Source organism: Mesoplodon densirostris, chromosome 7 (assembly GCF_025265405.1).
Source record: "Mesoplodon densirostris isolate mMesDen1 chromosome 7, mMesDen1 primary haplotype, whole genome shotgun sequence".
Classification (NCBI taxonomy): domain Eukaryota; kingdom Metazoa; phylum Chordata; class Mammalia; order Artiodactyla; family Ziphiidae; genus Mesoplodon; species Mesoplodon densirostris.
In genome coordinates this window covers 38,804,313-38,818,995 of record NC_082667.1, presented here as the reverse complement: position 1 = coordinate 38,818,995, position 14,683 = coordinate 38,804,313, and the positions used below count along the sequence as shown (strand labels likewise).

The 14,683-nt window shown below is 35.7% G+C and overlaps 1 protein-coding gene across 6 annotated transcripts in view; it reads right to left on the bottom strand.

Moving 5' to 3' along the window:
- Nucleotides 1-14,683, bottom strand: part of MTMR2 (myotubularin related protein 2) — a 121,326-nt gene that overhangs the window by 42,469 nt on the left and 64,174 nt on the right. For 5 of the 6 annotated variants that reach the window (XM_060103962.1, XM_060103965.1, XM_060103961.1 and 2 more), the window contains 4 exons: nucleotides 10,155-10,230; nucleotides 3,982-4,076; nucleotides 3,715-3,825; nucleotides 945-1,046 (listed from right to left, as the gene is read on the bottom strand). In XM_060103962.1, coding sequence (XP_059959945.1) covers nucleotides 945-1,046; nucleotides 3,715-3,825; nucleotides 3,982-4,076; nucleotides 10,155-10,230 — 384 coding nt within the window. The remainder of the gene's footprint in view (nucleotides 1-944; nucleotides 1,047-3,714; nucleotides 3,826-3,981; nucleotides 4,077-10,154; nucleotides 10,231-14,683) is intronic. The other variant, XM_060103963.1, reaches the window with a different exon arrangement.

Genomic DNA, 14,683 nt, shown 5'->3' with positions numbered 1-14,683 from the left:
TGTTTTAGCTTTTGTTTTATAATTTTGAAAACTTACTTTTTTTTATATTTTCAAGCACAGAAAAGCACAAAGGTCTGCCACCAAGATTTATCAAATGCTAACATATCACCATGTTTCCTTCAGATATCTTTGGTAGCTGTTTTAGGTTTACTTCTAAATAATGAAAGATATTACATAAAAAAGACATCTTCTGATATAATTAATTAGTTTGACATCACAGATATCAGCAGTTAAGCAGCTTTAAAGATTATGCTACTGCTACATTTTCTAAAACATACTGAATAAACTTTTTATTTTAGGGCACGCTATCTGTACCAAAAAAGAAACTTTAATTTATCATTAATGTAGACAGAATAGCAGGAACAACTATGATGATAAAACACTCAAACTCGAGTCAGAAGACCAGGATTGATTCTAAATTTTACTGCTTACTAACTATTCCCCTGAGTCAATTGTTTACCCTGCTCCTAGTTTCAACTTTAAAATATGGATAAATAATATTTAGCACCATAGGGCTACTTTAGAAGTTAGATTATATAAAATAAATGAGGAAACCTAGTACTGTTAATAGCACACAGTAGGAACTCAGTTCTAAGTATTTATCCACCCTTCCCTCCTGAAATTGATAGACTTAACTCTCAGCTCTCAATTAAAAAGATTTCACATCCTAATGAAAACCACATACAGCTTTTCATCATGGAAATACCCTGGATAGAAAGGTCATATAATGACAGAATATCAGTCTGCAGGGATGGACCTCAGAAATCAGCTAGTCCAGCTTCCTCATTTTATACTCTAAAAAGCTGGTCCTATAGATTAAACCTAAACTAGACATCTGGCAAGGTGGGATTGTAAACAGAGAGATTCTAAATAGCCTAGATAAGTTTCTTGACACTACACCAACAATTATAATATAGCTTTTTCAAAGATGAGAAACCTCTTACCAGGTTATTAGAGACAGGAAATGCATATTTCATTAGATTCTCAAATATAGATCTTCTTGTTCGCCCCTCAGGCTTATGAGCAAACCGTAAGTTCCGAATATCCTAGAAAAGAGTTATGATCCAAGTCACCTATCATTGTTCACTTTTTATTTAATGAACAAATAAGGCAACTATTTGTTCATTAAATAAAAAGTGAATGAATGTGGGATACAAAAATAGACAACAGCTCCTGGAGGCAGGGAAATTACAATGCCTTATTGAGAGAAACAAAAATAAACACAAGACACTCTGATACAAGGCACAATTCAGAGGACAGAAAATTTCCCTCTGCTTATGAACTCAAAATAGGCCACTGAAGGAGCCAGCATCTGATGTAGGCACTGGAGATTAGAGATACTATATCTGAAGTCATGATATTACATAGCTGATACACACTATCAACATTATGTCCTGGGACTTCCCTGGTGGTCCAGTGGTAAAGAATCCACCTTCCAATGCAGGGGACGTGGGTTGATCCCTGGTCAGGGAACTAAGACTCCACATGCCACAGGGCAACTAAGCCCCCTCGCCACAACTACTGAGCTCACGTGCCTCAACTAGAGAGCCCGCTTGCCGCAAACTACAGAGCCCACGTGCTCTGGAACCCGCATGCCACAACTACAGAGCCCACATGCCACAACTAGAGAAGAGAAAACCTGCACACCACAACTACAGAGAAGCCCATGCACTGGAACAAAAGATCCGCGTGCCTCAACGAATATCCCACACGCTGCAACTAAGACCCAATGCAGCCAAAAATAAATTAAATAAATAAATCTTAAAAAAAAAATATGTCCTTTCCCTGTGAAAGCCCAATGTCTGTTATGAATTTCCCTATTAAAAACCTGATTAGCTGTTGTTATATTTCATAAATGTATTCATTCCCATTATGCTTGGTGATCATTATAATCCCTTTCCAGGACTCATTTCCATTGGATCTTCAATTCATAAGGCTCCTGCTACTAGACTGACAGAACCAAACTCTGCCTAAAGGTCTTCCTCCAGTCCATGTCCCAAGTTCTTCAACTATCTACTAGCAAAAACTTTGAATAGTTTGAATGATACCATCCAGGCTCTAAAGTCAGATCTAAAGAGCAAAATTCCCTTCCCTTATTTGTTCTCAAGCAGTTTGCTATGCTCAGGCTGAATGTAGATATTCATGTTCCAATTTACTGAGACCTTAATAGCACTAAGAAAATAAACGGGATTAAGAATAATTTTAAGACTATTCATTTCTTTTTTTTTTTTTTTTTTTTTTTTTTTGCGGTACACGGGCCTCTCACTGTTGTGGCCTCTCCCGCTGCGGAGCACAGGCTCCAGACGCGCAGGCTCAGCGGCCATGGCTCACGGGCCCAGCCACTCCGTGGCATGTGGAATCCTCCCGGACCGGGGCACGAACCCGTGTTCCCTGCATCGGCAGGCAGACTCTCAACCACTGCACCACCAGGGAAGCCCAAGACTATTCATTTTATTTAAGTGGTTTCATCTAGACAGAATTCAAAATAGCTTTTTTCCACTGCATTCTGTAAAACTGAGCACACAGAGACACTCCACTACAATGCACCTACAGAACATGAACAAGTAGAACATTTTATCATAAATCTGATCCAAAATTAGAATGCCAGCTCTACCATCTTCTAAAACAAATGTGTGAGAACCTAAGCTGATATTTTGTTTTTCATCAGTAAATACCTTTACAACTAATAGAGATATTCATAATCACTCTGTTTAACAGAGCTCTCCAAAAGTACCATAACAGGGGCCCTACAAATGTTTGGGTTTATTGATAATGGTCTTGTTCTATGGAAAAAGTTATGTTTAAAATGATCAAAATTTCAAAGTCACCCTCTTTCATGTCCTCTTATATTCTATGCTCTATTTACTCTTAGACCACAGAAGAGCAAGCATGAGACAATGTGCCTGTCACACAGCTGACAGCTATTATACTCTTAGAGCCCTTCCAACTATAATGGAAAAGCACACAAATAATTACTAAGTCATTAGTTTTAATACTAGATTCATAAAGCTTCTAAGATTGGCATGAGAAAGGATCTTGAAAGTTACGCATATGCTGTTGCTTTTACTTTTTTGGCACTCGCAGAACAGCAAAAGAAAGGAAAAAGATGATCTAGAAGTGAGATGTACACAGCTGTTAATTAGGGTATATAGTAAAAACAGTGACCTTAGAAGGGGCAATGGTATTAAATATTTATAACTGAATGTTAAGATTATAACAATCTAACTCTCATTCAAGTATCAATGCACTTAAGGAATACCAGTTAGATAAGAAAATGCAGAAGGTCTATAACATGAAGTTTTCCTCACCACTGTTTTAGAAGCGGAAAAATTATGAGAACTAGAAATAGGAAAGAGAGGTGATTGTATCATAATCAGTTCCTCCACTACAAAGTATTATGAGCCTTAACTGCTCAGAGTCTTATGTTTCTAATTTGTAAATTAAAGGTAATAATGTCCATCATGCCTACTTCAAGATTTTTATGAGGCTCAAAAATGAAATAATGAATGTGAGAGTACTTTGTGTTCAGTCCAAAAAATTCAAGTCTAATTCACGACCGATCACCTTTTTATTACTCCTAAATGTTGTTTTCTTCTACCAGAATGACGCTTCTAGCATGAAATCCATTTGATATTTTGGAAGTTTCTAAAATATCTATTCAATAGAAAGCTTTTCAAATAAACAAAAAAATTGCATACGTATTACAACATTTACCTTGCACACAGTTTCAAGTCCGTAAGAGTTTTCACCTCGACTAGAAGCACCACCAATTTTTTCTACTCTACTTATAACACCAAGAGAAGCATCTAAAACAAATGGGGGATCCTAAAAGAAGGAAAAAAAAAATTAAAACTGAGCAACTGATACTGTACAATTATAGCTGAGAAAAATATTAACTAGAAATGCTTTAATTAACAATGACCAAAGATGAACAAACAACACACAGATGTACATATAAAAATCTAATCCAACAAGCCTTACCCGTTCCATGCTTTTGAAATATAACCTGTAATTCGTAACAGTCAGAGTTCCTCGTACAGCACCAGTGAATGGACATATATAAGTTACATCTTTGGCTGAAAAGGAAAAGAGCCCACAATTTACTATACATTGTGCACTATTAAAAACTGCACTATCATCTTTTCCCAAACAAAATTTAAAAGAATTCTGATTGCTAGTCTAAATTACGATCAAAAAAATCACAGAATCAGTGATTCAAAGAGACCTCAAATGCCAAATCCAAGCTTCTAACCACACACTAATCTTGGGAAGGAATGTAGAATAAATGGGAAGGACTGAAGAAGCACAGGGACATCCTTTACCCTGAGACAGACACAAGGAAACAAAGATGGCCACTCTCCCTGATGGACAGACTAGGTGTGGCAGTTGGAGTGGTGAGTGGAGGAGTAGTGGTAAAGGTGGGAACAACAGTAAATGTCTCAAGTCACAGTCACCAATCTTCTAATCATAGTTCCTAGATCATCTCTCCAATCTGCTGGTCTTCTTCTGGCCACAGTCTAGTGTGTCACCATTCCTCTAACTATACAATACCTAAAACATAATAACAGAAACTCCTGACCTGATTATATTTATATGGAAAATACTGTACAGAAAATGAAACATATATGAAATAGATTCTTAGAAAAAATAACAATATGAGGGTATTATATTCCTGACCGAGCAACAGATGTCAAACTTTGTAGAGAAATAACCACAAGCATTGTTTAATTAAATGATAAATGAATCTATATAGTATTATCGCTTTTTAAAACGTGTTAATTAAGCAGGGTAACTCAGCTACCACCAGCTCAAAATAATATTTAATATGGTAGAGTTCATATGCCCAATACAAAGGTTTTTTGTATCTTAAAACATTCATAAATCCCTGCTATGTCATTATGGTACCAAAGCAGCAGGTAAAGGAACACCATTGTTCCAAGAAACTAAGGCACAATTAGGAGCAAAAAATTTCTAAGAACGTTTCAAGGGGCTTCTGGGAAAACTTAGGAACATGAAATATGTTTAATAAGGTATTGCAACTTCCTGACTTTGCTTTCTATTCCTCACTTTAAAAGGACTGACCGCTTTGTATGGAATTTGAAATGAGACTGATCTTCTAACAAACATTTCTAACCTTCAAAATAGCTCCCCTGGGAATGTTCAAGTATGAGCTAAATTATGTGAATCATTGTTTCCAATGCATTTCCAATGTTTCATTTAGAGGGAAGCTATTAAAATTAAATAAACCAATAATTATAGAAAGATACATAAACTTGCCTTGCAGACATTTTCTTGCCCTTATGAATTTTTATCTCAACTGGGAAAGCTTTATTCAATGTTACTAAAAACATTTCTTGTTTTCCAGAGCCAATTTTCTTCACTCACACAAGAAAATCAGTCTTATTATTCTATATTCTACTACAGGATATGTCTCTCTTAGTCCCAGCCCAAAGTTTTTGTTACACTTCCCTTTATTCTAAAATCATGAAAGAATACACATGAAAGTGCTTCCAAAATTAAAAGTACTCTACTAGATATCGGGTTGGCCAAAAAGTTCATTTGGTTAATGAATATATTATTCAATAAACTTCTTGATGAAAATTACTTACAACCGAACGAACTTTTTGGCCAATCCAATACAAGGGTTTATAGCTATGTTACTATTATCATCATTAGGCTGGGCTTTGCTCTGTCCCTTTTATCCTTTTTCCTCAGGCTGGTGGCAGCTAAGTCACTCTGAAGAGAGAATTTATGCCTAGCAGAGTTTGTACCAAGTAGAAGAGAGACTGTGATTAGGAATCTTAACCAGAGCGAATGACAATAGTAACAACCAGCACTGATAGCCTAGCACTTCAGAATTTATAAAGTACTTTTTACCTGAGTACCTCCCTTAACCTTCAAAACAACCTTTAAATATAAAACCTCTAATTACCTACAATTTTTAGATGAGAATACCAGGGCTCAGAGAAGCAAAACAAATTGTCTAATGTTTCATAACCAGTAACTGCTAAGATTAGGACTTGAATGCAATTCCTATGACTGCAAATTCAAATTTCCTTCCACCACATCATGCAAAGCTAAGCCACTCAAGTAGCACAGTCTGTCTCCTGTGTTAAAGGGTGAAATACTGCCGTCTGGGGCCACCTCTACTGCTGATGTGTGCAGGCCACAATACTCTGAGGCTGTTGCTGCTACTGTTAAAGCATTCTGTTGATGTTCCTAACACTACTCTTTTAAAAAATGTCTAAACTGCAGATTTACATTAAACCAACTAAGAATGTCTTTTCTATATGAAGTAATACACTCAAGGTTACCAGCCTTATCCTTTGTATTACATTGAATTTTTTGAAGAATAATCAAGTCTATACAGATGACTTTGAATCAGAATATTTTATTTAATATGTTAGGTATTCCTCTAAATTTCCCAATATTGATACTGCCTAGTGGTACCAGAAGAGCTTAGATTTACCAATCCTCTCAAATTTTCCCTGAGCTCACAAAGAATCAATAATAGTTTCCATGAGGCAGTTCAAAATGACTTTGAGAGTACGTATCTATAAGGATGTAAAATATATACAAATAAATGTAATATATGAGAACATGCAATCTATGCAGAAAGAGAGGCACAAAAACATACTCTAAGTAATACAAAGAAGGAAAGTCCATTAAGCTATGGGATCGGAGAAGGTTCAAGGAACACAGCCATGTGAGTTGTGCCCCACTGGCTGGTACCCTTTTAATGGGTAGAGATGTTGATACAGCACTCAATGCAGAGAAGAACCTAAACTAAAATACAGAAGTAAGAAAGTAAAGTAACTATTTGGACAAGGTAAGTATACAGTCTGGATCTCTCTAATTTATATTATATCACATTCTCTTCATTCCTTCTCAGTTTCCCTCCCTGGTTCTTCTTCTACCATTTACCAAAGCTATGTTCTTGGCCCTCTTTTTACTCCATACATTCTCTGGGTTATTTTCCTTCTTTCATTTTCAACTAATATCCATATTCTGATGATTCCAAAATATTTACTTCCAGCCCTGCTCTCTCTCCCAAACTCCTACAAGTTTCTCAAAGGTACCTGGAATTCAAAGTACATAAATATTATACCAAGGGCTCATGAAAATGAGAGAAAAAGATATCATTCAAGAAATTTTTATAGATTACTCCTCTGGATCTGGTAACTGATTGAATGTCAGAGTTCAGAAAAAAAGAGCAGCCGAGGATAACTCCCAGATTTCTGCCTTGAGTGAATGGACAACCAATGCTAATATTAACCGACGGAAAGAATAAAAGAAAAGGAGTAAATTTAGAGATAAAGGTGATGACAGTTTTGGAGATGCTGAGCATAAGGGATATCTACAGAATATCCAAGGGCATGTGTCTAAGACACAGGCATTTGTTTTACACATATTAAGACACAGGTTCACACTAGAAGTAACAAATTTTGGAGTCATCAGTAAATTCATGGTAGGTAAAGCTACTAATTTAGATATGATCAACTAAAAAGAGCAAATAGGAGAGAAAGGGGAAATGAGCCAACAATGAAGTCCTAACTGGAGTGTTGCTATCTAAAGGAGGAGAAGACAACAAAAGAGATTGAGTGGTAACTTGAAAATCTTTTACAAGGCCATTTATCATAGTGGAAATAGAATATGCTTTAGGCTTAGAAGAGGGAAAAAAAATTGTCTTAATGCTAGCTATAACTTTACTAGCTAGGTAGTCTCCCTATGCCTTAGTTTCTTCATCTACAAAATGGGATTAATATCTTCTTCAGAAGATCACTGTGAGGATGATTAAATGAGACAGTAAGCACTTAATAGTGATAACTACTGTTATTATATAATATCCAGTGGTAATAACACATAACACCTAACTTAGTAGGTAGCTCAGCAGAACAAGCTTAGGATACCTGAGGTGAGTAGGGGGGAAAAAGGAATATGGAGGTATTCAATCAAGAGTTAAAAGAAAGAAGAGAGAAATGCTAAGTGTGAAGGAACTAAATGTACCTCAGGCAAAAACAACACATTTAGGGGATAGGTCCTCTTTGGCTTGCTTATTTTTACACAAGGAAATGACATGTGGCCAGGGGAAATTAGGCATTTATTAAGTGCTTTTTAAAATTATGATTGATAATCAAATGAAAGGTGGTGTTTACTTTGAATGAAAAACCATCTACTGCATTCTCCTATATATTACTTTATTTCTCAAAAGCTATGAGTATTTTCTTTTAATGACTGAATAATATCCCATTGCATATATATAAATATATAAACATACCACATTTTTTAATCATCTTACGTTATTTCTTTACAGAGTTCTTTTACGAACACAAGCATACAATTTTTTCTTTTCTTTTTTTTTTAATTGAAGTATAGATTCTGTACAATATTATGTAAGCTACAGGTGCACATATGGCAATTCACAATTTTTAAAGGTTTTATTCCATTATAGTTGTTCTAAAATACTGGCTATATTCCCTGTGTTGTACAATATATCCTTGTAGCTTATTTTATAACTAATAGTTTGTACCTCTTAATCTCCTACCCCTATATTGCCCCTCCCCGCTTCCCTCACCCCACCTGTGACCACTAGTTTGTTCTCTGTATCTGTGAGTCTGCTTCTTTTTTGTTTTATTCAGTAGTCTGTTGTACTTTTTAGATTCTACATATAAGAGATATCATACAGTATTTGTCTTTCTTTGACTTATTTCACCTAGCATAGTGACCTCCAAGTCCATCCATGTTGCTGCAAATGGCAAAATTTCACCTTTTTATGGCTGAGTAATATTCCATTTTACACACACACACACGCACGCACACACACCACAGCTTCTTTATCCATTCATCTATTGACAAACACTTAGGTTGCTTCCATATCTTGGAAATTGTAAATAATGCTGCTATGAACACTGGGGTGCATGTATCTTTCTGAATCAGTGTTTGGGGTTTTTTTTTTTTTTTTTTTTTTTTTTTTTGGATATATACCCAGGAGTGGAACTGCTGGGTCATATGGTAGTTCTAAATGTACCTCATCTTCTTTATCCATTCCTCTGTTGATGGACACCTAGAAAAGAATGAAATCTTGCCATCTGCAAGAACATGAATAGACCTGGAGGGTATTATTTTTAATGAAATAAGTCAGACAGAGAAAGACAAACACCATACCATTTACATATACATGGAATTAAAATAACAAAGGAACAAATATAACAAAACAGAAACAGACTCACAGATACAGAGAACAAACTAGTGGTTACTAGAGGGTAGAGGGGTGGGGAAAGGAGCAAAACAGGTAAAGGGGATTAAGAAGTATAAACTACCAATTGTAAAATAAATAATTTACAAGGATGTAATGTGCAGCACAGGGAATATAGTCAATATTTTATAACAACTTTGCATGTTGTGTAATCTATAAAAATATCAAATTACTATGTTGTACACCTGAAACTAATACTGTAAGTCAACTATACTTCAATAAATAAATAAACATCTTAAAAATTAGAAAAGCTATGGGTATTTTGTAGATCAGCACACAAATGAAACAAAATAAAAGGATGAGGACAAAAAAATAGCTTAGAAGTGTGTTTCCAGTTTCCAATCCATACAATAAGTTAATGCTTAGTTATTTAGGCTGGACAAAGAAAGGCACCTACATGAAAACGGCTTGCTTTGCAATGGAGATGAAATATATTTATCCAAAATTGACAAATTTATTCAGAGTAGGAAAAAATAAAGCAGCAAAATTAGAGAATGTGCTTTAAGAAAAATTACTTGTACAAAGTGACAATTCAATTTTTTTATCTATGCAACCCACTATCTTACTGCAGTAATTCGAAATAATGAAATTTACTTTCACGAAATTCAGCAACAGTTTTTAAAATAAGTCACCTACTTTCAATGAAAGTAAAGCAAACCAGAAAAGCAGCAGAATATCATTCAACTTGCATGTTTCCCAGTAGTCCAAATCCAAACACAACCAACAGGTCTAGACTTAAGCTTACAGAACACACTGGATGCTGGGAAGGCTGGCAGTAATGAGTCCACCAAACAGGAGGTGACTAGGCAGTGAGCCTGTTCTCTGTACATTGAGAGTACTGAATAGTCTGTACAGTCACAAAAGAGGAGGAAATTCGACAAAAAATACCATTACAGACCCATGTCTTTAATATTTTCTCCTGGAAGTAAGGGTGGTTCTTCCATTTCTGCTAATTTGTTAGACTCCCTCAGGACCTGGATTGGAAAGGGGAGGAGAGAGCAAGAAAAGAAACATTTTTTTTATTCAAAGGCTAATTTTTTACTCAAATTTCAACTGTGTATGCTTGGTCTTATTTAAAGTTATAAACTATATTACATATACTGCTTTAAATCAAATTATAAAGACTATAATGCTGGCATGTGTAACATGTGAAATTGCTGTTTTTCTACAAAACATGTACCGAGTGCCTACTTCGCATAAGGTACAACACAAAACACTACATTTTCTCACTGACTCCTACAACAGCCCTATAAGAGTAGGTATTATCATCCTCATTTCCTAGATGAGGAAAAAGAGGCCAGCATTAACTTGTTCAAGATCCTATAGCTAAAAAGTGTCAGAGCCTAGATGTGAATTATAGTTTTGGTGGACTAGGAAGCCCATTTTCTTTCCCTTAAGCCATGCTCAAATGCCTTAGTGCATTTAGACTTGTATGAAATTAAACTCTTATATAGATTTAATGTTTGGAGAACTTGGAAATGATGTTGATAAAGAATCTTACTGAAAAAGAGATATTTAATAAATTAAAATCAAGATCAACATTTATTGAGTAGTTACCTTATGAAGGATGTTATATACTGGATTCCAAGAATGTAAAGGTACAGATCATGGTTCTAATGGATTTACAACCCAGAGACCACAAACATACACGCATGCACGCACACGCGTGCACGGGTGCACAATTGTCATATGCTATATATCGCAATTGTAATACACTAAATATCGCAATTGTCATATGCTAAATATCACAATTGCAATATGCTAAATATCTCAATTGTCGTATGCTAGATACATCCCGCTAACTGCCAAAAGCCTCCCCTTTCACCTCTTTCACTGCTAAACAATAACCTTCACTGTCGCCAGTCCTTTACCTCCCATTAATGCCTCAACCTTCTGCAATATGGCTTTGAGACCTAACCCAACCCCTTCCAGGGAACCTGCTTTCTCCCCAGTAACCTCCTCAGTATTAAAGACAATGGGTATTTCTCAGTCTTTATTTCTATCTCCTAGCTACATGTAATACTATCTGCACTTGCCTGCTTCTTGAAAGTACACTCTCCTGGCTAAACTCTTCCTTCTCTGGCCATTCTTTTCCAATGACCTTTATATGCCCTTTTCTCAACCCTCCCTATTTCTTCAAGGTTTGTCCATTTCTCACTTTACTCACTCCCTGTTGATTTCATACCTTATCTATGACATTACCTAACTTCAATCTACATTGTCAGCTGAGATTTTTCTTGGACTCTAGTTCCATACATCCAACTGCTTAATGTTTCTCTCCATCTAGATGTCTCACACTCTGAACGCAACAGATTTAAAATTGATCTGTGTTCCATACTTAGCAAGAGGCACTACCATCCATTTGGTTGTCCTAGCCTGTCTGGGGGGAGGGCGGAGCAGTGGTCTCTGTGAGCAGACTCAGGCCTTCTACTTCAACCTCAATTTGTTTCATTAGACTGAGAACCAATACTACTAGAAAAAAGATTCTCAATTTTTTTTAAAATAGCTTTTGACTTTTATTTCCTTCCATTCAAAAAGTAGACTTAAGAGTCCTCAAAAGAAGGTAAAAGGGAGAAAAAACAAGGTATTACCACTGCCTTAAAGGTCACCTTCTGCAGGCCGTCAAAACTGAGTTACATGTCTGCCATGCGTGAGCTCCTATCTGGCACTTACTACACTACTCTAATTGCCTGTCTGTCTTCTTCCATACTAGACCCCTAGAGAAAAGGTTACCATACCTTATACAATTTTTAATTCCCAATAAAAATATAACACAAGGCACATACGTAATTTTCAATCGTCTCATAGTCACATTAGAAAAAGAAAAAACAGTCAAAAATTGATTTTAATAACATATTTTATTTAATCTAGTAAGTAAAACCTATTGTCATTTCAACACGTAATAAATATTTTTAAGTATTAATGAGATATTTTATATTCTTTTATTCATACTAAGCCTTCAAAATCCAGAGTATGTTTTATACTTCTAGCACATCTCAACCAGACCAGCCGCATTTCCAGTGTTCAATAGCCACCTATCTAGTGGTGCCCATATTGGCAGCACTAATCCAATGAATCTAATTCTTACTGATAGTCAAGTCATTCCCTAGTTTAAGTTAGGTGCTTAGGGAGGATTACACAAAAGGGTTAGACATTACTGCCACAGCCCAATGCTCACCTAAGGCCAATAAAGGAAGAACTACAAAGAACAAATTACTTCTGTTCAATAAATTTGCAATCTAAACAAATTCATACTTTTGAAAATCTTAAAATTTATTTCAGAAAGTCATCTTAGTGCAATACCTAAAGAACTAAAATATATACACACATACATACTTTTTTAATATTCCACATTCTAAAACTCAAAAAAGGTCACATTTTTTAATGGTATCTCATTGCCAGTTCCTGATATAGTCTTTTATGTAGTCATAAAAGAAACTTAAGAAAAAAGGAAGAGAGAGAAGTAGGGAATGAAGGAGAAAGGGCGGGCCCATGAAGATGCAGAAAAACAGGATAAAAACTTGTGCTATGCAAATATGTAGATTTCCTGGCTTCAAAACCTGACTGTGCTATATGTTAGCTAAGTACTCTTAGACAAGTGTTCAACTTCTTTATGCCTCATTTTTTCCACCTATAAAATGGTGATAATTACAGTATGCCACAAAAGGGCTGTTATAACTTAAATGAGTTAATACACTTAAAGCATTTACATCAGTGTTGACACAAAATATATACTTAATTTTCTATTTATAGAAATAATAATAGTAAAATTAATAATAATAGTAAAAATTTAGACTAACAAGATTGCCAGAATCTGGTAAGGATTTCTACTAATTATGAAAACAATTAGATCAAAAGATATGAATAGGGCCTCCCTGGTGGCGCAAGTGGTTGAGAGTCCGCCTGCCGATGCAGGGGATACGGGTTCGTGCCCCGGTCTGGGAGGATCCCATGTGCCGCGGAGCGGCTGGGCCCGTGAGCCATGGCCGCTGAGCCTGCGCGTCCGGAGCCTGTGCTCCGCAACGGGAGAGGCCACAACAGTGAGAGGCCCGCATACGGCAAAAAAAAAAAAAAAAAAAAAAAAAAGATATGAATAATAACTAACACACAGTATACTGAAAAAACCAAACAAGGCTACACATGTGAAAGATCACATAAAGGGAATCTGCTTTATCCTTTGTCTACTGTCTACCACTTGATTTGGAAATACAAAGATTATTTCACTTCCAAAGCTGGGCACTAGTTCTCTATTGCACAGGTATACCTTCTTATAGTTGGTATAGTGTTGTTCCCCATGGTTTCCTCTCTTTCTATATTTCAATACTCAGAAGGAAGCTGCAAACCCCAGAAAATATGTGTGTTGTAGACAGGTGTGGAGAGAAAGGCAGTTCTGGCAGAGGCACAGGTGTATGACGAGGTACAATCTTCAAAAGTAAAGCTTTGCAAAGTGAGAAAAGACACAGGGAAACACATGCAAGTAGTGCATGTGAGAATCATAGGCTCTCTTATACTCTTGGACTAGAATGTCAGACAGCAAGACAACGAAGAGAAGCAAGATGGACAGTTTTGTTTGGAAAATCTGCACCAGATGACAGACTTTCAATAATAGGCATACACTGGAGGTTATACATGAACAACTCACTTTAGAGCTCAAGATATAGAAAGGAACTCAAACAAGTACACAAAGCAGGGCCAAGGGCAATCCAGACCCTTTATTTACTGGCAAACACTGATTCTGAACCAAGCTATCCTTAATGAAACAGAAGAGAAAAAAAAATAGGGCCTAATAAAAAAGATTATTTGACAAGAAAAAGGTAGTATCAGCCTGAAGCTCAAAAAAAGAGCAGTTCTCTGAAAACATTCCTATAAGCATTAGTAGAAACAATGTATAAACTATATGGTATACCCAAAAGGAAACCAGCCTATCCCCTAGGAAACAGGAATAGAAAGGAGAGACTGAAACTAAGAGAAATGGGTAAAATAAGGAATTACTACCAAAAAATGTAAATGTAACAGCAGAAATAAAATCTGTGCTGGAGTTAATAAAGAACTGAATGGATTATTCAGAAGACAGCATTTATGTACAGGGCAAATGTGAAAAATCCTCCAATAATTTGTAGAAAAGAACAGGCATAAAAATCATGAGAGAAGATGATAACCAATAAAAGAATTCTATTCCCTAAAGGAAAAAATTAACAGGATAGAAGCAACAATCCAATATGTAATTGAAGAACATGCTTTTGAAATGAGTAAAGATTTTCTAAGTTTGCTGATCAAAATAGTTTATCATGTTCCACATAAAAATCAGTGAACAGACATATATGTGTATCTCAGCAAAAATTTTTGAACTGTAATTAAAAGACAAACTGTGAAAATACAGACAAAAATGTTTAGAAAGAGAAAGAATTTACATATAAAAGCAAAATC